Source organism: Notothenia coriiceps, unplaced genomic scaffold (assembly GCF_000735185.1).
Source record: "Notothenia coriiceps isolate Sejong01 unplaced genomic scaffold, NC01 NC01_scaffold00031504, whole genome shotgun sequence".
In the NCBI taxonomy this organism is placed as follows: Eukaryota; Metazoa; Chordata; class Actinopteri; order Perciformes; family Nototheniidae; genus Notothenia; species Notothenia coriiceps.
The window spans coordinates 81,890-103,583 of NW_011364205.1; the positions used below are offsets into that span (position 1 = coordinate 81,890).

Genomic DNA, 21,694 nt, shown 5'->3' on the forward strand with positions numbered 1-21,694 from the left:
AAGGACTGAAAAATAAAAAAGACACACAAACATACTGCATGTATTTATCCAAAATCAAAACCTGTATTACAGATTTTGCCTAAAATACATTATGAAAGCAAGTCTTAACATGATTGTGGTTTTTTTCAGAGATCACAATGTCAAGCTTTTTGCTTTTCATAATAATAATAATTATTATAAACTGTATTTATATCTGTTAGTATTTATTTATATATGGCTCTGAGCAGCTATTGGGGCAGGACCTTTAATTCTGTTGTGGAAGCGACTCTCTGCACATCAGTCCACTGTCATAAATGCTGCTTTCAGGTATCTTCGTAAAATTATTTATTAGTGTAATCAAATAATATATAGATATTAAAAACACATGACACACATGTAACGATGGTATTTATATTATGTTTTTATTTATTTTTCAACAGTATTTGTGGGCGTTTCCCCTGCATTCATTTACTGACGTGGAGACACAAGCATTTCCATTCTGCCACGTTTGTGTTAACCATGGTGTTCACATTTCGTCCATGTACGACATTTCTGAGGTACTTGAACGCAGCATTTCCATAAGCTAACGTTAGCTCTTCCTGCAGTGCTATGAGTTGAGCCACACTGAAGGTAACGGCATTTAATGATATAAACATCGTTTTTGTATCATGTAAAATATGTATGTGTTCAACAGGAATGTATTTTCGATATTTTTGGAATCTCAAAGTATTTGGACAATGCTGCGTTATCATGAGTTAGTTTAAATTAGCAGATGTTCACTTGTTGTAGGTAAGCTAATTTTAGCTAACGTTAGCTTCCATCTCCCAAGCTAGTAAAGGGAAGAGCATTCACAACACAGGCACCGAAACCGGAACTAGTGTTTTTTCCAGCTGAGTTGTCAGCTCAGAAAACAACTATATGGAAAAGAATACATTGTAATTTTTGTGTCGGTTTTCGTGTTGGTTTTGACCGTAAAAGTTACAGTAGACGTTAAATGTTGACAAAAGTGACATACATGGGTTTTAAACATAGGTTTTAAACCGTTATAAGTAGATAAGCTTATCTTTGCCAGTTCACTAAAGCCTCGAAACGAGCTAAGCTACAGTATGTGCAATGCCAAAATGTTGTTTTACTACAAGAAAATGTATTTTCTTCAAAGTCAGAGAAGATTGGAAAATCTATCTATGTTCATCAAATTACCATTAACCGATAGATATATCCACCCATATATACTGCAATATAGGTTTATTGAACTAAGTTTGCCATAATTAATATTATTATTTATAACATACTGTTTCACCATAATGTGCACAGGTTTTACTTGCATTTACAATTTTATAATATTGCTACGTGTTACTGTAATTCTTTACATGCCTCCCTCAGGACAAATATGCACCCCCCTGCGCACATGTTGGGCTTTTTAAAGAAAGGGCTGAAAAAAATAGTTGATTATTTGGTTGACAGAAAATCAATAAGTTGTGATGTATATATATATTGCAACACATATATCATGCTTCTTTGTTTGAAGTTTGTTTGTGTTAACTTACCTATAATGACATGTAACTGAATATCTTTGGCAGTTTGGGAAATTGTTATTTAAATTGGCATTTATCACTATTTAATAAATACTGAGCGATTAATACATTATTTGAGAAAAGTTTAAAGATAAATGAACAATGAAAATACTGATCTACTTCTCGTAACTCTTGCTTATACTGCCATGCCATATGAGCTGTGCTGTTAACACCTAACTTGTTTTGGCTGTGCTGACCTATGTGCTGGCTTATCGCCTCTCTCTGAAGTGCTGGGAATGCAGCCGCCGCTCCCCCCGGAGGCCGTCAGAGAGCTGGTGCGCTCCTGTCTGCACAGAGACCCCGTCGCAGCAGACCTCCGCTGCAGCCTGTTTGTTGCCTCTGCACAGAACTACAAGAGAGACTCTTTGCTCAGACCGTTCCCCCCGAGATACATAAGTAGTGACAATAAGGACTTTGAGGAGCTGGTAAGATATATAGTGCCACTCAATAGCATTTGAATTAACATTATTGTGCCTTTATGCTTAAAAACACAAATTGCCTATACCCAATGAGTATAGTGTTGGTGTGATACACATTCACTTGGTGGCAGTCATGTGCTGTTAGAGGCAGCAGTGTGTCAGTAAAGAAGTGGAAGAACATGACAATGATACATATTCAAAACAATTAAGTGGATTTGCAGATTCTTCTTAGATAGAAACAATGCATTTTGCTAGGAAAGTATGTCAAACAAAACCATATGTATTTCCTATTAAAACTGTATGGACTCTTTTATAAAGCATATAACGATCTGAGATCTTTCAGTTAAGCAATACTTAAAAACAATGGTTAGTGAAAGGTGTGCCATCCTAAGTGTTGTTATGTGATGCATATATCATACTGATCAAAAGGAAGCTGTTATTGCTCTCAGGAATGAAAGGCTGTAGTCAACCTTAGGGCATTTTGAATGAGCAGGTCTCTAACATTTGATCAAAAATGCCAAAACCAAAGTCGTTCAGAATAGTTTGAGTGACGGACGGTAAATATACAGTTTATGCTGTATATCACAGATTTATTTACTGGTTTCTGTGCGAATGGTTATGATGTAAAATGGATTAAATAGCAACATTTCAGACAAATGTTTATGAAAACATCACAAACATACAGTTCATCAAAAGAAAATGGGCTTTTCTAGTTGGCAGATGTGCAGTCTTTGCCTGGTGTGAGAGAGTTGGTGAGACTGCGACCCAGAGAGGGAGATCATCATCTGGCTCTGACACACTGGATCCTCTCCTCAAAGAGCTTTGCTGTGAAGACCCTGCAAAAAGACGAGGTACACCTCTAGTACTACACAAACAGACATTTCATTGTTGTGGCTTTGATGTTTACAGTGTGTTTCTTGAATCTCTTCCAGTATGCCAAACTGTGTGACCTCACACAAAATGAAGGAACTTGTGGGCCAGTGCCTGACTTCCTGTTCGAGCTGGAGTACTGTGATCAGATGAATGCTAGGTTTGAGAAGATGAGGGAGGGCAGAGACCTCTTCTATGCATTCCATGGGAGCCGTCTGGAAAACTTTCACTCTATCATTCACAACGGGCTACACTGTCACCTCAACAAGGTTGGTGAAGTCATCGCTGGTTCATTTCTGCTCTGCCCAAAAATCGTCTTTATTATGGAGGAATATACTAAAAATGTTCCTTTTTGGACTGTTATAATTCAATATAATACAAATGACATAAGGGAGGGTTTATATTCTGTTGTTGCTGCCTGACACGTCGTAGCATGTTGTTTTATTTTGTGGCCGCTGTGTGCAGAACTCGGTGTTTGGCGAGGGGACCTACCTCACCAGTGACCTCAGCATGGCCGTCCTCTACAGTCCACACAGCAGCAGCTGGAGAGAGAGTCTGCTGGGTCCACTGCTCAGCTGTGTCGCTTTGTGTGAAGTCATTGATCACCCAGATGTTAAGTGCCAAGTGAAGAAAAAAGGTGTGTAAATCACGCAGAATCAAACACATGTGAATTCCAATGAGACAGACTTTTTAATTGCTTGATATTTCATTTCCCCGCACATTTTTCTTTTCAGATTCTGAAATCATCGACCGCCAGCGCTCAAGAGCAAAGAACAGCGAAGGAGGGGACGTACCGCAGAAGTACTTTGTGGTCACCAACAACCAGCTCCTGCGAGTCAAGTACCTGCTAGTTTACTCTCAGAGGAGACACCTGTCCAGGTAAGAGTCCCTTGTGGGTGTATGATGTAAATGCTGAAACAAGTATTTATTTGCCAACTTGCACCTTTCTTAAAAATATACTTTTAAGTGCAAATATTTATGAATCATTGCTAGTGCTGCCGAGCAACAAAATGGGGAAAGTGGGAAAAAGGTTCAACTTAATGTTCACTTCCTCGAAGCAAGCAGGATCCAAAACCACTTGTTCTCATTCCTGTTGAACAGAAACACAGCATTGTCTTTCTACGGCACTCCACAACGCAAATGTCATTCAAAGAATATTTTATTGAATAAGAAAAACGGGGAATGCTTCTTATCTTTGGCAGTATGGTCCATAATTCACTAATTATATAACTTAATTCAAATGTTGAATGTAAACAAAATGAATGATGCATCTTTGCTTATAACTATTTGGTACTGTCCTTTTAAAAGAAAGACACTTAAAGCAGTTTGGCAGAAATACACAAAAAACTCTGCAATGTTTGTTGTTGCCTAAACAAAAAGTAACAAAAAAAAAGAATATACTTGAGAAATTGATTGCTGAAAAAACCAGAACAGTATTTGCCATTGTTTTTGGTTTTATGGGAAACAGGATGTCCTTCTTGTTTTTGTCCCCAGGCGTTCCCGCAGCACCTCCTGGCTCCTCAGACACCATTTTGCCATCATGATGAGTCTCTACATCCTGCTGCTCATATTCATCGGTGCCTTTAACTCCACCACCTTCATTTCCTTTTGGAGCCGACTGTTCAGGTGACAAGACAACCGACAGAAGTGCCTTCCTGATCACAGACTGACTGGAGGCCTGAGCAAAGATAATGTTTTATGCACCTTTTATACGGTTTTCTCTCTACAATCATTCTCTCCATTGTTCACAAAACCATAATAACTATATTCCCATGATCTTTTCAGTGTAGCTGTTGGGATCACATTATGTTTGAATCAAATTGAAACGGGGAATCAAAACCATTTTGCATTTTGAAAATGTTATGCAATTTTCCATCTGTAATTAGTTTGGTTTGATTGTTTTTAGAGCAGAAATGTTGCTGTGTGGTTTTAGTCTTACTAACCAAAAAAAGATATTGTTTAAATAACTGCACAGCAAAGAGCATCTCGTTTTGATTGATTTAAGTCTTAAGTAAACCTACTGAGAGTTATTAGCACATTTACTGATTGCATTGACTCATCTGTGTCTGGGATCCCATGGTACGGCACTAATGACAATTTCCACATTTTCTCTTTTAATCTTATGATTTTGTATTGCTCAGTTGTGGGTAGGGACCTTTTTAATTTGTCATGATTTAAGTCTAATTTTAAGGTATTAAATAGAATGGTTAGGTTTATTAAAGCTATATGAGACAGCTATTGTAGTTGTGCTGACATGCTGTATTTATAATGACGGATCACAGGAAGGCCACAAAGCCTCGTTTATCAAATCTTCAGATATTCTTCTATATCTTTATAATAGTGAAGAAGGTAAACTGTATATCGGCTTATAGCCTAAATGTTCTGAAATTTTGTTACGATTTTGAACACTAATAAAGCTATACTTTTGATTAAAGTTTCACAGGTTTGAGTGATTTTATTTGGTTTCAAAGTTGACTTAGTTGGTCTTTACCTGATTTAAATGACACATTCCTCTAAGTTCTAAAACTTTGGGAAACTTGTTGGATTGTGTAAGTACAGTACACAACTCGACAAAATGTATTTTTATTTTGTCATTATACTTATCGATGCGGAGAAGTTCCTTATTATACCTTTTTAAATACATCTTCAAAATGGTGGCTTGACTTAAAATGAGTACCACTCATTATGCAGGCATGGTGAGAATAATCGTGTTCGAGCTGCTTCCCGTACATAAAGCATACTTGAAGGTCACTCTTTCATAATCATCTATTGTACTTTTCTATTGTTTTGTGTCGTATTCAAACTTTAACATGGGTTTCCTCAGACAGGGGCACATTTATTACCTCTGGCATGCAAACAGTCCTTTGTTATCCAATGTTTTTATCAGTAAAAGAAAAAAGAGACAGCTATATGGGATTGATAACACAGGCGGCCTGCTTTGGTGACAGACAGTCCCACTAATACCTGGTGTCACAATGTGTTTGCAGAGAAAAACATACAAAAGAAGAGAACGTTGGTGGTGTTTTATAGTTTGCCATAAACATGTAAGAGGACCATTTTATAACTGAAAAAGTGAAATTATTCGTTCAACGATACTTACACACTTCACAAAGAGAAACGTTTGTGAAGTTTAAGCATTAAATGTCATATTTTGTGCTAATAAAGCCAGCCTTATAAACAATTAGACTACCTTTTTCATCAATGTGTGCATAATTGCTTGTACAATACTGAAAGCACATACAAGACAAGTAGCTGCTGCACACTCTTCCATTATTTATTCAACGATTCACCTGACTGACAAAGTTAAACGGAGATGAAAGAAAATGCAGGTCTTTGTTTTGATTTAAAACATATATTTCTTGTTGGGAAATCTTTCAGATACACTGTTTCTCCTCTGAAGACCTAACTGTCCATTGTTAGTCCAAATGTTATTCCCTTTCTGTGCAAGCTTCATTATAGCTGCCTCATAAACTGTATGTTATTCAATAACCATCATCTGTCAGGGGGGCAGTGATGGCAGAGGGGACTCCAGACACTTCATTTCCCCTGTGACCCAGACAAAACTCCCAAAATGGAAACAGTGCCAGACTGATTTCATGGTTCCATTTAAATTGTTGAAACCAAATTATTCCACTTAATTTCTCTGCCTCAAGATTATTTTTCTTTCTTTTGAAATATAAATATTTCTGCATTGCTTCTACTTATTCAATTGCACATGTCTTAGTTCATGATTGTCAAACTTCTTACACTAAACTTAAATGCTAATATCAACATGCTAACATCATGAAGAAGTTAAGCAGGTTTTGTTGACCTTATTCATTATCTTAGCTAACCACAATTAGCATGCTAAAATTAGCTAATTAGCACTTTATCCAAAGTACTGCTGAGGCTTATTTGAATGTGATTAGTTTTTTTTTTATACTTCCAAGTGAGATATTTTTGATTTGTACCAAAGGCTGTAAAACTCTATCTAATAATAATACTATTGCACTGTACTATTAATCGAGTCCAAATATACGAAGTAGAATCATTTTTTAAAGAGAAATTAACAAGGCAGGTTGATTTTGTACTTTAGATCTGATCTGATCTTAAATCTTATGAATCTTCAACTTTGTGTCCACTAGGTGAAATGTGTTGTGCAGCAATGTAACAACATGGAGCACACAATCTAACCGATAATAAGTTGAATTTGAATTGAATGATATACATCAAGTGACACGACACACCATTTTATTTTCAATGATTTACACATTTATACATTTCACAGCTTTTATTCAGTTAACATTGCTTACAAATGGGATTGTTTGATAAAAAAATATTGAAGTTATACACAAAGTTTATATATAGCTGCCTTTTTCCATTTTGCTACATGAACCAATGAAAATGTACTCTTTTTACACCTTCACTGTGTTTGGACAGGCGGGGACCAGACACAGAAAATGCCCCTCAGGATGACTCTACAAAGAAACACAAGAAAGACAAAGTGTTTGATTAATGAGAAAAGTGCACAGCATGATGCAGAAATACTTTTAATGAAGGCTTTGTGATGTGATGTATTCTTACCTGCAGGTTGTTGTTGCATACAGTGTTATGAGTGGCTTTCAGGTGATTGTGCACACACTTCCCAAACTGGCGCAGGCACGATGAGTCAGCGGGGGTGCAGGTCTGAGTGCATGATGGGGGTTTCAGGAGCAGACAGCTTGAACAGGAGGTGTGTTGGCAGGAGCCCTGGCATGCTGTCTTCTCCAGAGAGACAAGCCTACAATGCAGGACATTTAGATTCCTGTTAGCAATGCATAAGGGGAAGATATCATAGGGAAATCGTCTTTCTTTGGTTAGTTTTTGTTACCTGGCAGAGCAGATTTCCGTGTGGTTTGCCTGACAGTACGCCCTGGTGCACTCTGGGTGACAGCTCTCTGGATCCAATGATTCAATCACTGCATAAAACAACATTAAAAACGTAATAAGAAAGTCTAGGACTTGCAACTCACATGGCCGATTAGATATGTACATTTTCATATTTACATATTTTACTGTGCAGCAACAAAATATAAAAAGTCTTATCTTGTGCTACGTCTGATATCGTATCAATAACGGTGACAACTCTTTTCATCCTGAGGAGATAACAGGCGTCATTATGGTTTGACTGATAGAAGAACCCTTTGAATCAAAGGAAGCCTTGACACACTATCAGGCTTCACACCTCATAAACTACATTCACCATTTTGGCGCCATTCCCACCACAATAGTGACTGATGTTGGATTTTAGAGGAACATCTTTTTATTTACATTTATTTCATGGCTATCGTAGTTAACATTTAAAATAAATATTAGGACTTTTTTAAATATATATGATTCAAACTGACAAAAAGTACAATCTCTCCCTCAACCATTAACAACTTAAATATGCAGCACATATGTATATATATTTGTTTCTTCTTTACTTTTCTCTGTTAATATTTATTTTAGTGTTTTTAACAGGGTCATCCACTCGACAGCCTTAAGAATGAGTTGTTTGAATAAAGTCATGTGACAAAATGCAGCTTATATTTCAATGAATCTGTAGAAATATTGCAATGAATATAGTAAATATAAATGTAACACTGCCAGGAGCAATTCTACTGCATGATTGACACCTTTATTGTTTTAATTTTTTTTGTACATTCCTCTAATGATGCTTCTTTACTTTTTCTTGAGTAACATTTTGAAAACAGGGCTTTTACTTGTAATTGAGTATTTATACATTTGGGTAATGCTATTAATCTTTTGTGTACATATTGACTGTTGTGATGCTGTGTCTTATTATAAATTAAATTAGAACCTATGAAAACATTTGGCTCACCGTGGCATATTCCAAATAATTAGTAATTCAAATGTCATCACATTACCTGCCTGACACTAATTGAGGTTATAAACTTTAATCTCACCTGCTTCACAGACGCCTCTGCGCTCTGTGTCTGGTTTGTCCTCTGCTCCTGACTCCTGGTAAACACACAGCAGGCCCTCGTCACATTTGCCCAGATAGTCCCACGTCCCCCCGCAGGTGTCCCCCTCCGCCCGGGCACAGACGGGGCAGCAGCCACACACACCTGTCGTGATGCCCCCTTTACACTGGAGCTTCAGCGCCCGGCGGGTGGAGCAGTGTATTCGCTCGCAGGGCGGGCAGTGAAGGGTCTGGAGCTGCTGAGCTGCAGCAGAGGGCGTTTCCTGTGACCCCACGATCCCCAACAAGGCACTCAGAAAGAAGAGCATCCACATTATTCATCAACCTGATTATTCTGAGGGGAGAACACCTGTCTGCACCTCTTATATACACGTGGGCCCCCGGGATAACACACTAACTTCATAGTTTACGAGCCACAACCTCCACCCCCCACCCAGCAGCCAATAGATGAGGGCAGAGGGGTTTCCACTCTAAATACACAGTCTTATCTTATCAACAGTGTGATTTTGTTTTGAAATAATTCTTTCTTTTGAACACCTGTTAGATAAGTCTAATGAAGACTGGCCCCCATTGTGTTTGGAGTCACATGACCTCTGGAGGGGGCAATTCAGTGCACACCTACAATCAGGTAATGACCTATTTGTTAAAAGAACAAAAGGATCACCACATCAGCATGTTATCTGATCAGGACATCTCGCAGCGCCGTATCTCTGAATAAAAACTCAGACAGGTGTGTACATAATAATAAAAGGAGACTACTGTCACTGGATATCTATTAAATTACACTGGATGTGTCAGTATAAATGCCTTATTCTTTTTATCTGGCTTCCTTTTTACAGGGTTCCAAGAAGCTGCAGAACACAATAAGTTCATTCATAAATCCCACTTCAGTATTTCAGACACAAGGGGATTGTTAGATGGCCAAATATTTACCACCTTATTGAACTTCAAAAGGGCTTTTAATAATTTTTGGAGTTTGAAAAGTAACTCAAACTAAACGTATTGCCTCGCACTTAATTTACCATTATTATTCTACTATTTCAACAATTTGACAATTTATACACCCGAGCAATAAACATAATTAGTAGAAGCGGGAGGGCAGAAAGCATAGCTTATACAGAGCCCAGCCGTTAGTCATCCAGTTGCAGGATAAAGAGAAATCCATAATTAAATACATACAAATTAAACATATATATACACAAACATAATGTACATATGTACATACACCCATTTCCAGGGTGAAAAGAAAAGAAAGCAACAAAAAAAAAATCCTACAACTCAATGTTCAGATAACAAGACATGTAATGATGGTTTTATGATAGTTATAATTATTAATATTGTATTACTATTAATATTATTACCTTATATCCATATCATATTTTTTCATTTATTTTTAAGTCAAGCCAACATTCTGAAATGATGTAACACATTTGATATTTAAATAATTAGTTTGTGGGAATAGTTAGCCTATCTCAGCTCATCCAATTAGTATTCAAAGCTTGATGAAAAAAGAGCCAGTGTTTACACCATAGGCTACATTATATTAAAAATGTTTCACAAAAACACATTTAACAATTTGAGTGTCTCTAAAGTATTCTGTCAGTAAATCACTTTCTCTATTAGTAATCTGATGAATGAAGTTATGCAGTCACTCTTCTGTAGTGTCAAAGTATTTGCAGTGTGGCATGATCTTTTTAAACATAAATGCATTGGGGAAATATAACTAGGGTTATTATTAAAAACCTTTGATTTACTAAATGTATTTCAGTACAATATTGAGGTCCTTGTATTTACTTGAGTATTTCCATGCAGTAACAAAACAAATAAGAATTATTGTAGTTGATATTTTGTTTCCAAGGTGACAAGCTCCATTATCATGTATGCTTTTATTACAGTATTGCTAAACTAGAACAACATACCATCTGCCTGGGGCAAAAATCCACATTGCCAAATCAAAACATGCATTTGAATAATTACTAGGAGGCTCTCAGTCGTATAAAAATGTATTTATTTTCAAGGAAACCATTGAGTAACACTGAATACAACAGGAGTGATCATTCAATAGTGAATAAAACTTGTGACTCCTACATCGTAAAGATCCCACATACAAGACGTCTTGGAAAACAAGATTTCAAAGCAAACATGTTGGCAATTTGCTGGTGCTACAATTTTATCTCCCCCCCCACATAACAAATTGAGGTGATACACACCTGTATAGAAAAGTGACAAGATTTTTTACATCAACTTACAAAGGGCTGGATGTCAAAGTGCAAGATGCCTGAACCCCCCCCCCACCCCAGCCCTCGTTAAAGAGGACGATCGAGGTGTCGAAATCAGAAATGGACTGTCAAATACAAATCTTCAAAATTATCATTCTGCCATTATGGCTTTGTATTCAGTTGTGACCCAAGTCTAGCTTACATTACATTAAAATATTGTTTCAGAAACACTTTCCTCCCAAAGAGACTTTTTTTTTTTTAAACTGCACCTTATTACAGACAACTGCTTGTAATGGACTAAAGCATCACAGGAATAATGCAGGCATACAACAGAAATGCAGCCGTTTATCAACAACTTCAAACAAAACACACTAACCTTTTGTTTGTTTATAAAAGCAACCGAATCGAAGAATACATACTAAAATCCGAAGTCAAAATAAAAAGGACTTAAAAACCTTGAAGGAAAAAAAAATATGTACATATATTTACAGGTAAATAGAGTGAATATTTTACAGGTTTGACTGGCTGTTCAAGGTGAGGCCGAAGCCACCAGGGTCCATAAAATCCAACACTGCGTGACATTCAGTTAGTCAATCCAAAATGGTTCTTAAAAGACAGAATACCTTCCAGGAAGCCGCCTCCCAGAAAGGTGCACTAAAAAGAAGCGAGCGAAAAGGGAAAGTCTGCCGCTGCGAGCAGTTTGTTCTGAATCTGGTCTGATTGTGTTTGTATAAAAACATCCAGGGCTTTTTTTGACTCAACAAATCTTTCAATGTTTTGCATGATTTAAAAATGTATAATAATGGCAATGTTTGCAAAGAGAAATCCATTTAATATATTCTTCTAGGAGTCTGTTTTTCGTTTGTTTCCAATGTTGATACCATGTTGGACTGAGAGATGAACATGAGGTCATCAGTCTGGAGGAAGGAGGTTGTGCAAACGAAACTGCTCTCGGATGTGCGGCCTGACATCTTCATTCTGTGAAAAAGAGGGAAACGGATCAAAAAAATATCGTATGAGTTTTACGGTTCTCAACGGGAGAGGCAGACAAATCAAACCGGATGTCACAGAGATGCTGGTTAGCAGAAAACCTATATTATGACATGAACTCCCTGCAGGGGTCGCCTGTGGTCTAAATGAGGTGCCAATCTGTCAAGTCTTTCATTTGTCGCGTAGAAATTCCAACTGCATATTACCTGCCATATTAGCCAACCAGAAGTCTTGGAATAATATTTGTATGGCACCAACTCAGATCTCCAGGGAAGAGTATTGGTTTTCTCTGGGCCTTTTTTCCCTTCTCCTCTTTACGGGTCATAATAATGGACGTTGCACGGCCTTTATACACGAAAGTCTTGACAGCATTTTGGGTGCCAAGTCAGATGTTTTATCTCACGACACGTTTGCACTTATTTAATGAAGTGGCTAATAAGTAAATGGAATTAAGTTCCTGTGTAAAATGATATATTAAATATTATCGTGGGAATAACCAGAAGGGGCTGAGGGCAGGGGTAGACACTAAGGGTAACATTCTCACTGGCCCCACCATGTGACCACTGGCCCGGAGCATTCGTCCAAAAGAATCGACTAATAATGAAGAAAATGAACACATTTGTTGCCATAGTCATTTATGCTACAACTACTTTACTACAACATTTGAATCATCAGTTCTTCCTCATTTTCCTCAATTGTTCATATTAGGTTTATTAAAATAATGATATTGTGGTCATTGTTAAAAAATGTCTGCTATTATTATGAGTATTATTATTTGTATAATGCGCTTTCTGCCTTCCTGTCATTAGGAGTTAGACATGTAATGGCTATGTAACAGATTATATTAGAACCTTCATTCTCCTAATCTTCTGGGACATTTCCCTAAAGTCTGTAGTTAAGGAGCGCGCTCCCACACGGGAGACTGCTGCACTGCGCTCGGCTCCGCAGCAAAAACAGCTGTTTGCTTTTCACCCAACAACGGCCTCACGAAACGCTATGTTGTAGCGTTAATAAACGAAACTATTGAACAAAATTGCTTGTCAAAATACCTATACCACAGGACCATTTGTTTTTTTTTAAACAATATTTTTAGTGGCCCGAGCGGGCAAGTGCAAAGTACGTTATGCTGGCCCGGGGTGTCTGAATAGTGCTGACGAGCCAGCGGGCCATTTATAATGTCGAGCCCTGAAGGGGTTAATAGTGTTTTTGTCAGCTTATGGTGATAAAGAGCTAGACACATACCAGCTCCACCAGCTTCTCCAGGAAAGGGACCAGCTTCAGAAGCTCGTTGTCATTTCTATCCACAAACCAGCTCTCTATAGGGATTCCATTGGAAAGCTGCAAAAGACACAGTATCTGTGCTGTAGCATCACTGAGTCAAAAGTCAAATACAACTTATATTTCAAAAGGATTAATCAAGTAGATAAAGACTTGTTACCTGATAGGCGAAGGCTTGGGGTGAGTTGTCGATTATTATGGTCTTGGAAAGATCCCGTCCCAGAATGTTTAGGTCTTTAATGTAGTTTCCTTGAACACACACACAGTGCTCACGAAATAGCCTATGTCTAAAAACAACAAAAACATTTCTCAGTTAATACATTTTCAACAAGTTCTTTAGATCAAACAAAAAGGAAGTGACAGCATAATCTCCTTGGTGTCGAATGTTTAAAAAGTCTATTCTGGATAAAAGCATTGCGTATTAAATGTGTTGATTATCCTCACTTGTTTTTAAAAACAGTATAATCATTTTGCCCTGTTGCTTTAAAGTTAAGTGACTAGAATTTACACTTCTACTTACGGGGACAAGACTTCATAGAAAGTATAAAGCAGCTAAAGGATTAGTGCCTTATTTGAACAGAGATTGTTTGCTTTCCGATGCATAACCAGTTCTTCTCATTTGTTCATTGGACAAAGGAAGAGGAAGCTACAGCAGCGTCCATCCAGGCATGTTATATTCATGGCTAAATATGAATTAAAGTCAGAGGTGTGGAGGAGCACGAACGTCAAGAAACTATTGATGCTCGTTTCAAATGTTTTTAGCCTTCTACAACAAGCAAACTTGATCAACTTGAAAACCAGCAACAGCAATATGCAGACATCTATTAAAAAGAACAACAATGAGGAAGTACTTTTGGTGTTACGCAGCATTATTCATTGTTGAGACTGTTAAAAACATTTGAATAGATAGCGATTTTTTTAAGCTGAATGTATGTCCCGGGGTTCATACACTTTTTCACCAATGATTTTCCATGACTTCTCCATGACTTCTCAATGACTTCTCCAGGACCTTTACCTAATTTTCCATGACCAAAAAAATTACTCTTTCTCAGCGTACCACTGAAAATGGTTTATTAGATCCTGCATATGAAACATGTTTCATTGAATCGTTTATTTGAACCGGGACAGTGCACATTAATGAACATTTTAAACAAAACAATGCTTTTAAATGTAAATGAGCCGGATTTGAGCTTTGAGCTTATTTCTATCCGTAGTCCCGTCACATACAACATTTATGAACATAACATTTATATACATGGCAAACAGTTGTGCCTATCTAAAACAAATCAAATAGTAGGCTTACTAGCTTCTACAGGCTGAAGCAACCTCGTCAGTTAAATGCCATTTTACGTTTAATTACTATACAGTATTTATTATCATTATAGTATTACTATTTCGCCGATTTGATAAAATATAAATTATATTTGATGCAACTTTAGTTACATTTCCATGACTTTTCCAGAACTTTGGGAAACATATTGTTTTCCATAACTTTTCCAGGGCCTGGAATTAGCATTTTTAATTTCCATGACTTTTCCAGGTTTTTAATGACCGTAAGAACCCTGTAAATCCTTATTAATTTTCAAGGTCGAAGTTGAGATAACCAGCTAGTTTGAATTTCCTTGGTGGAAACTTGGACAACATTTCCTCTAGATTTGTAATTCAGTAAAACAAATAATTTATTTTAAAGCTTAAAAGGAGAGGTGTCAATGGCCATTTCAACTGATCATAAATTCCATTGTTGAGGTATACTAAAATAGAAAAATACTGTGCAATTTTCCAAACTCACATTGGTTTCGCATACAGCACCTCTGTAAACTATGTGAATTCAGCAGTATTCACTTACTCCACTAAACGGCTCGCTGCAGCTCCTCCCCCCCTCCGTGATTTCCTTGTTTAGCGATACACAGCCAAACACAGCCAAACTCAACCTGAACACACACAAAGTCACAGCCAAAATAAAAACAATAAGTGTGGCTTGATATTGAGTAAGAAAAAGGTTTATAGTTTGATAAACGCTGTGAGAATGGGTCTGCAGAGAGAATTTCGCTCGATCCCAACTGTCTGTTATCAGCCTGAGGCACGGAGCAGAAATCAGCAGAGCTGCCTGCACTGAGTGTGTGTGTGAGGATTGGTCAATTTGGACCAATCAGCGGGGGCTTAACGTAACGGCTCCGCGGACGTAACGTAACGGCTCCACGGATTGGCCCATTTACCAAATGAACCCGTACCCGGAAGAATCAAATGACGATGACGTCATGATGACGTTTCACCAACGAGGCGTTTTGGGGAGTTATTTTCTGTGTTAGAGTTTTACTCGCTACAGGGTGTACTTTGAGGGTTTTGACTCTGCAGACCGTTTACATGCAGAAAAACCTTCATAACACACAAGGGGACGGGTAATAACCGGAAAAGCATGACATGTGGCCTTTAAAAGCAGACTCTTGTGTCGTCACTGACCTGACCAACTGTTTCTTCGGATCCAAGATGTTGAGCAACTTGTCGGCGTACACCTTCTTTGAAGCCGTGAAGAGAATAATCTGAAATTGTAATGGACGGCATCAATAATTGAATAAAACGTACATTTAGAGCAGGTATATGAACTGTTATTTTGGAAATAAAAGATGCAACTGACCTCATACATTTGAGACATGCGCTCAAGAAACTCACGGAAGAAGGGCCTCAACCGAACATACACCTTCACATAAAAGGACAGAGCAGAATAAATGTTAACAATGCAACAGATACATGAGGTAGATCATTTGATTAAAGAATGACAGTTAACAGTTGTTACCTGGTATATTACATCTTGAAAGAGCACAGGGAACGTCAGGGCTGCGTCTTCGAGCTCATTCAAACTACAGTGGACCAGAGTCTCGTCCTGAAAACAGAAACAAAGAAATAATCAGTACAAAAAACATTATTTCTGATTTGAATATACATCACAAGGTACTTGAGACTGTTTACCAGATCCAAGACGAGAGAGAACTCTGGAGTGCTGCGTGTTTTCAAAGGTAGCGCTGGTTTGCGTGTTAACTGCTCTTCTGTCAGCGGAGGCACGTGTTTGATGAAGAAGTACCTTAAAGCAAATAAAAAGACCCTCAGTAACAAAACAAACAAAGGATGTGTCAACAAAGAACTACATTTAAAAGAAACATTTTAAATATTGGGTTGGGCATTGTGACGAAAAAAAGGAAGTAATGGCAACACATTTGTCTTTTCACCACTTAAAGAAAATGTCTATTTAACTTCAGCACTACAGGGGTCTGCAACCATTTAAAGATGAGGTTTACGTGAATCAACTGTAAGAAACAAATCTTTGCTCAAATGAAGCACAGCATCTTCAACATGGCATCATGTATCAACACACACAGTGGTCAGACAAAGGATCAAAGTCTTGTTTCTGCTGCCATCTAGAGGTTTGAAATGATACATGCAGCGGGCAATGTCACCTTGGGAGTGAGACTGTACATCTGAACACAGAATGTTTTTTTAAAAGTTCAAAATGAAACCACAAAATAAGTGTCAATTTAAATCTCCTTATTTTGTAAAGGCTGTTGTATTTGTAAATCAATGTCAATCAACTTACGGATCAAAAACCTCCCATTCCTCTTCGTATGAGGTTTCAGGAGGAGCTGCAGGTAACGTGTGAGGGTAAACACCGCCCGGCATACAGCCAGGAGCTGATGGAGACAGAGAGAGAGGGACAGAGAGAGAGAGACAGAGACAGAGAACGAGAGAGACAGAGAGAGAGAGACAGAGAAGAGAGACAGAGAGAGAGGTGGGAAAGCTGTTAAATTAAATGTTCTTGAAAAGAGAAGAACCAAAGTCATGATGTCACGTTTGTGATATCTCTCTTCCTCTATCTTCTGTAAGTCAATCACTCATTTAACATTTATAATCTTAAACCTAAAGCTGTAATTGAGGTTTACTGTTTATATGCTTACACACATCCTCATCCACTACAGTTCATGATATCAGAACTTAAAACAAAAAGATAAAAGAAAATGTTTTTACCCATAATGTTCAAGGGCTTAGGAAATGTTGTTTGTTAAAAGGCTGGCAAACAACTTCAGTATGTTATCAATCTTTTAACCATTACCACCCTTATCTAAATGTATGGAGTGAAACAAATGACACATTGTTGACAAAAGCTTTTGTGTTTTTTGTTTGTCAATGTGATTTTGAATGAAGTTTTCTTACTTCTGACATAGAACCTGAAAGTTCCAGTTTCAGATCGGTTTTCTATCGTCCAATCATAAAGCAGAGGTTACAACCATGTTAACAGTTTGTTAAAGACACAGACATTGAGAACTGACTCGACACAGCTTTCCAAAGAGCAGGGACATCTTTGGAAATCTATGTGGCCAAAAGTAGATCCTACTGTAAAGCCACATGTCGTGCCATTCACAAAGGATGAGAATGAAGTCTTTACCTGTTAAAGGTGGCATGTCCGTTTCTGTTACTATTTCTCCTTGTTCTATGGTTGTATCAGAGTTCATCTGAAGCCTCTGCGGTAACACGGGTGCAGGGTGACAGGGAGTGATGCCCTCTGTGGACGTGAGGGTGCTGCTGGGCATCTCTTCTGCCGGCTCGATGTCCAGCTGCTTCATGATCTCCTCAGCTTCTATCGCTTGGCCAGGAGAGTCTGAACCAGGAGTGGCTGAACATGAAATGAGCGCTCATTATAGTTTGGTAACACAAGTCATTTGTTTACAGTGATGTCTAAGGATTCTTACCAGTTTTAGTTGCTGGTGAGAAAAAGTTAAAGACTGGAGAGAAGATGGTTCCCAGCAGGGTGGTGCGGGGCGGGCTGTTCACCACCTCCACGGGGACCTCTAGTTTACCGTTAGGTTTCAGGGGTTTACTATTGCAGGTCATTGTATCTAAAAAGAAAAAAAGAAAATATTACTGCTTTTCTTGTTGTTAAACTTGGAAGAGCTATATGCTCCGTTAGGCTGTAGTCAAAGTGACACATTTCTTTTGTCTTTACCTTTATTTGGACTTTTGCGGCAAACTCTGGGGACTGCTTTATTGGAAAGGCCTCTTGTCTGTGGTGTTGAAGTAATGAGATCGCTCTCAGAATTACATTCAATACGACTCCTCTTTGCGGGGATATCCTGCTCCACCTAAGAGAAAAAACAGGGATTCAGAACAGTTATTAATCGTTCACATTATTTCAGCTTTTGTTGGCTTTTTTTCTCTTGCAAATAAGAAAAACTTCAAATGATTATAATAAGAGACTCAATTAGTGATTATTATAGTGAGAATAATGTATAGAGTGCAGGTAAAGAAAAATGCATTTTATTTCACTGTGCATCGTTTAACTTGTGCTGCTTCACTTTTTACATTAATGGGACTACACTAAATTGAGACTGTGTTGACTGTAGAGTTTCAGAAATGTAGCTAGATCCTATCTTATATGATATCTAGTGTCTTTGATCCTTTCTCATACTCCCAATAGTATGAAGCTGCATGTCTGAAAGGGGCTAAAGGTAAAGCAAAGCAAATTGTGTAGATGCTTTGTTGAAAAATGCTCATGACCTACTCTGTTAACAAAACCTATGTGGTTTTACAGATGGCAATTAACTGATCATTTATAATTATAATATGAACTACCAGAACAAGCAGTACGAAAGAATGTTGGGTGTGTTTAGAATGTATATCAAGCATCTAAAAACACTCCTAGCTATTAAGTGTGAGACACCGGTTAAAATGATCATCACAAAATGCAGCCAAGGCACAAAACTGCGTAACAAAACTGTGAATTTCTTGTTACAGAATGAAAAAACAAAACTGTGAATCCAGACGAAAGCTCACCTTGACAGCATTTCCACGGATGAATTTCTTTATAGTGGAGAACAGGCCAGTTTCATTCTTCTGCATTTTGCCTCGACCTCTCACGGGGGATGGCTCCACTTCACGGTGTTTCCGTTTGGTCGGGGACGGGTGGGTTAAACGGCCTAAGGGTGGCTGCTGAGGAGCTTTACGCACTCTCAGCTTCATCATGCTTCACCGTCACATAGAAAAATCTGACAACAGAAAAAAAAAGGAGTTTTAAATATTGCTTTAAAAGTGAGGATAATAACTTTCTCTTAAATATCAAAATGTTTTTTTTCCAAATGATCATAAGAACGAAGTTGTTCAACGTAACAGTGTGTCGAACCAGAAGCAGCTTTACAAGAACTTTGATACAAAAAATTGGTAATTAAGATGCATCTGACCATATACTTGATTTCAAGCCTTGATATCCTGCCCTATACATTAAAAATAATTGTCAGCATAATAAACATTGTTTATGTCTATTCTTGTAAAGACATGATGTGACTTTTGTATTCTTGCTAAACTATTGATTATTGAAAAGATTGTGTATTTATTAAAAAAAGAAAAACTACATACAATTTCATGTAATTTATATAACTAAATATTTGTGTACAATTTAAAAATGACATACAAGCAATACAAATAGGTGTGCTAGATGATACCAAATTATTAAAACTGTTACGTAATAATAACTAATATGGAGCAAGTCAGCTGAAGATACTGATAAGATGTAAGATAATGCTTTATTAGTGGCACAGCGGGGGAGTTTGCAGTGTTAGGACAGGAGTACAAATAACAAAACCTAATAAATAAATCAACGGCAAATATTATTTAGTAGATCGACTGAACTGTTGATTTCAGAGGTTTACTATAGTCATAACCACATCGGATGTTGTGGTGTAATCATGTAACGGGATTATAAACTAAATTGAGAGCAGAGGTTGATTTTAGCGACAAATGTCAGTGGAGTGGGCTCCCCGATAACGCTACCCGATAAACACTGAATTATAAACGGATGCGAGGCCTTCATTGTGTTCATATCGAGCTGGGGGTGGTACAAATGCATATTTAGTGGACAGTACCTCAGCTTTGTAATCTACTTGTTGCTTTATCAGATAGCATAACAGCATCCCTCACTGTCGTTATGTAACATCAGGCTCTGTTAACGCCAACAACGTCAAATAGCGCTAACGTTAGCTAGCTGCTGGTTTTTAGCATTACATTCCGGTTTGATTAATAAACCAAAATGCCTTCTATGGTAGGACAAGCCAATGGTTTATTTAGCCACTACTGCCACTTGTCAGCTGAATATATCTGCATCAATCAGAATGTATTTAAAAATATGCTGTCGGTGGCTATAGGGCTAGTTAACACGGTGAATGTATAAAGAAAACTGAATACAGAGGCGGGACCCCGTTCATTCCTATGAGAGTTGCTCAGTGGCGCATGAAGCTCAAAACAGAGCGACTGAAGATTCAGAAAGTACCCGGATCATCCGGGGCCTTTTAATTATAGAGCACGCGCAATTCAGTTTTCTTTAAGCCCCGCCTCATGTCAAATGAATGGAGAGAGAACATTACTCTGGATACGGGGTTCAACCGTTCAACGCCTATTACAACTTTTATTCCCTAGTGATTTAAATACGGGCTATACACTTGTTCGTGCTGGTTAGTTTATTGAGCTTATTCAAATATATATACGCTGAATTAGACACCTGTCTTTCCCAATGTAAATCAATGGGGGAAAGTATTTTTGGGCAAAATGACATCACGGAAGCTGTAGTGCCACCGTTTGGCCACTACTAATTCACCTTCAACGGCCGGCGCACTTCCTGAGTGCTTGGCTAACACAAGCAGCTACAGTTAGCTTTCAGGCTAACAAAACGCCAATGGCAGCAAAGCAAGGCCGTGACATTATTCACGACAGTTCCCACAGCACGTCTCACACTTGTCCCCGTAAACATGTGTGTCGTTCACATACAAAATGCCCTTTAATTCATCGGTTAAATAAAGCCATTTATCACATAGCTAAGCTCTAGCTAACGAGTCCATAATTATTATTTTCAGCCTTTAGACTACGCCCCCTTCGCGGGCTAACACTAGCCGCTAGCAGTCAGGCTATCAGGGACAAACCTTTTTGTTTACATGTTGACGTTGTTGTTTACTTACAGATGATCGAGGAAGCTCTTCAAAACTTGCCGCAGTGTTGGCAGCTATCGGCCGCGACCGTGGCGGGCCACCGGTAGAGGTCGGGCCGTGTTGTTGCTGCCAGCGGTGCCTGTCGCTCGGTATTCACAGACCAAACATGTCTGCGGACGCCATTTCCCGCCTCATCACAAACATAACGCTGGTGGTGCGCAGCGGAATGCGACACAGACGTAACGGAGAACCAACGTGGCGGAGAGCGGAGTCAACAGAAGAAAAATGGTTGTTGTGTGTGCAGCTGGACCGAGGCTCACTACCAAACGTTATCCCTGCCGGTGCTTCTGTGCGACTACAAGTGGATTACATTGAGATTAAAAATGCTTTTCAAGAATGACGCGGGCTGCCATGGTTGAAATAGAAACATGTGAATTACAGACAAATACAGATCCATACT

At 38.2% G+C, this 21,694-nt stretch overlaps 2 protein-coding genes and 1 long non-coding RNA gene across 4 annotated transcripts; 1 reads left to right on the forward strand and 2 right to left on the reverse strand.

Moving 5' to 3' along the window:
* Window positions 1-520: 520 nt before the first annotated feature.
* On the forward strand, window positions 521-5,279 carry parp16 (poly (ADP-ribose) polymerase family, member 16). Its single transcript, XM_010788051.1, has 7 exons — window positions 521-609; window positions 1,782-1,978; window positions 2,686-2,823; window positions 2,905-3,111; window positions 3,308-3,479; window positions 3,577-3,721; window positions 4,337-5,279. The coding sequence occupies exons 2-7, from the start codon at window positions 1,790-1,792 to the stop codon at window positions 4,470-4,472; spliced, it is 987 nt and encodes a 328-aa protein (XP_010786353.1). The 5' UTR covers window positions 521-609; window positions 1,782-1,789; the 3' UTR covers window positions 4,473-5,279.
* Window positions 5,280-7,101: 1,822 nt separating this feature from the next.
* LOC104960095 (uncharacterized) lies at window positions 7,102-8,906 on the reverse strand. The gene is made up of 4 exons (XR_799951.1): window positions 8,770-8,906; window positions 7,692-7,779; window positions 7,406-7,601; window positions 7,102-7,299 (listed from the first exon to the last, which is right to left on the reverse strand). It is a non-coding gene; the product is annotated as an uncharacterized lncRNA (long non-coding RNA).
* Window positions 8,907-10,775: 1,869 nt separating this feature from the next.
* ctdspl2a (CTD (carboxy-terminal domain, RNA polymerase II, polypeptide A) small phosphatase like 2a) lies at window positions 10,776-21,577 on the reverse strand. 2 transcript variants are annotated; one of them, XM_010788049.1, is made up of 14 exons: window positions 21,265-21,577; window positions 19,094-19,305; window positions 18,267-18,402; window positions 18,013-18,159; window positions 17,709-17,936; window positions 17,477-17,518; window positions 16,863-16,956; window positions 16,241-16,352; window positions 16,068-16,154; window positions 15,909-15,971; window positions 15,734-15,813; window positions 13,434-13,560; window positions 13,238-13,333; window positions 10,776-11,983 (listed from the first exon to the last, which is right to left on the reverse strand). In XM_010788049.1, exons 2-14 carry the CDS (start codon window positions 19,280-19,282, stop codon window positions 11,918-11,920), a joined length of 1,467 nt encoding a protein of 488 aa, XP_010786351.1. In that variant the 5' UTR covers window positions 19,283-19,305; window positions 21,265-21,577; the 3' UTR covers window positions 10,776-11,917. The 2 variants fall into 2 exon arrangements, with proteins under 2 accessions (XP_010786351.1, XP_010786352.1); XM_010788050.1 differs by lacking the exon at window positions 17,477-17,518.
* Window positions 21,578-21,694: the final 117 nt, after the last annotated feature.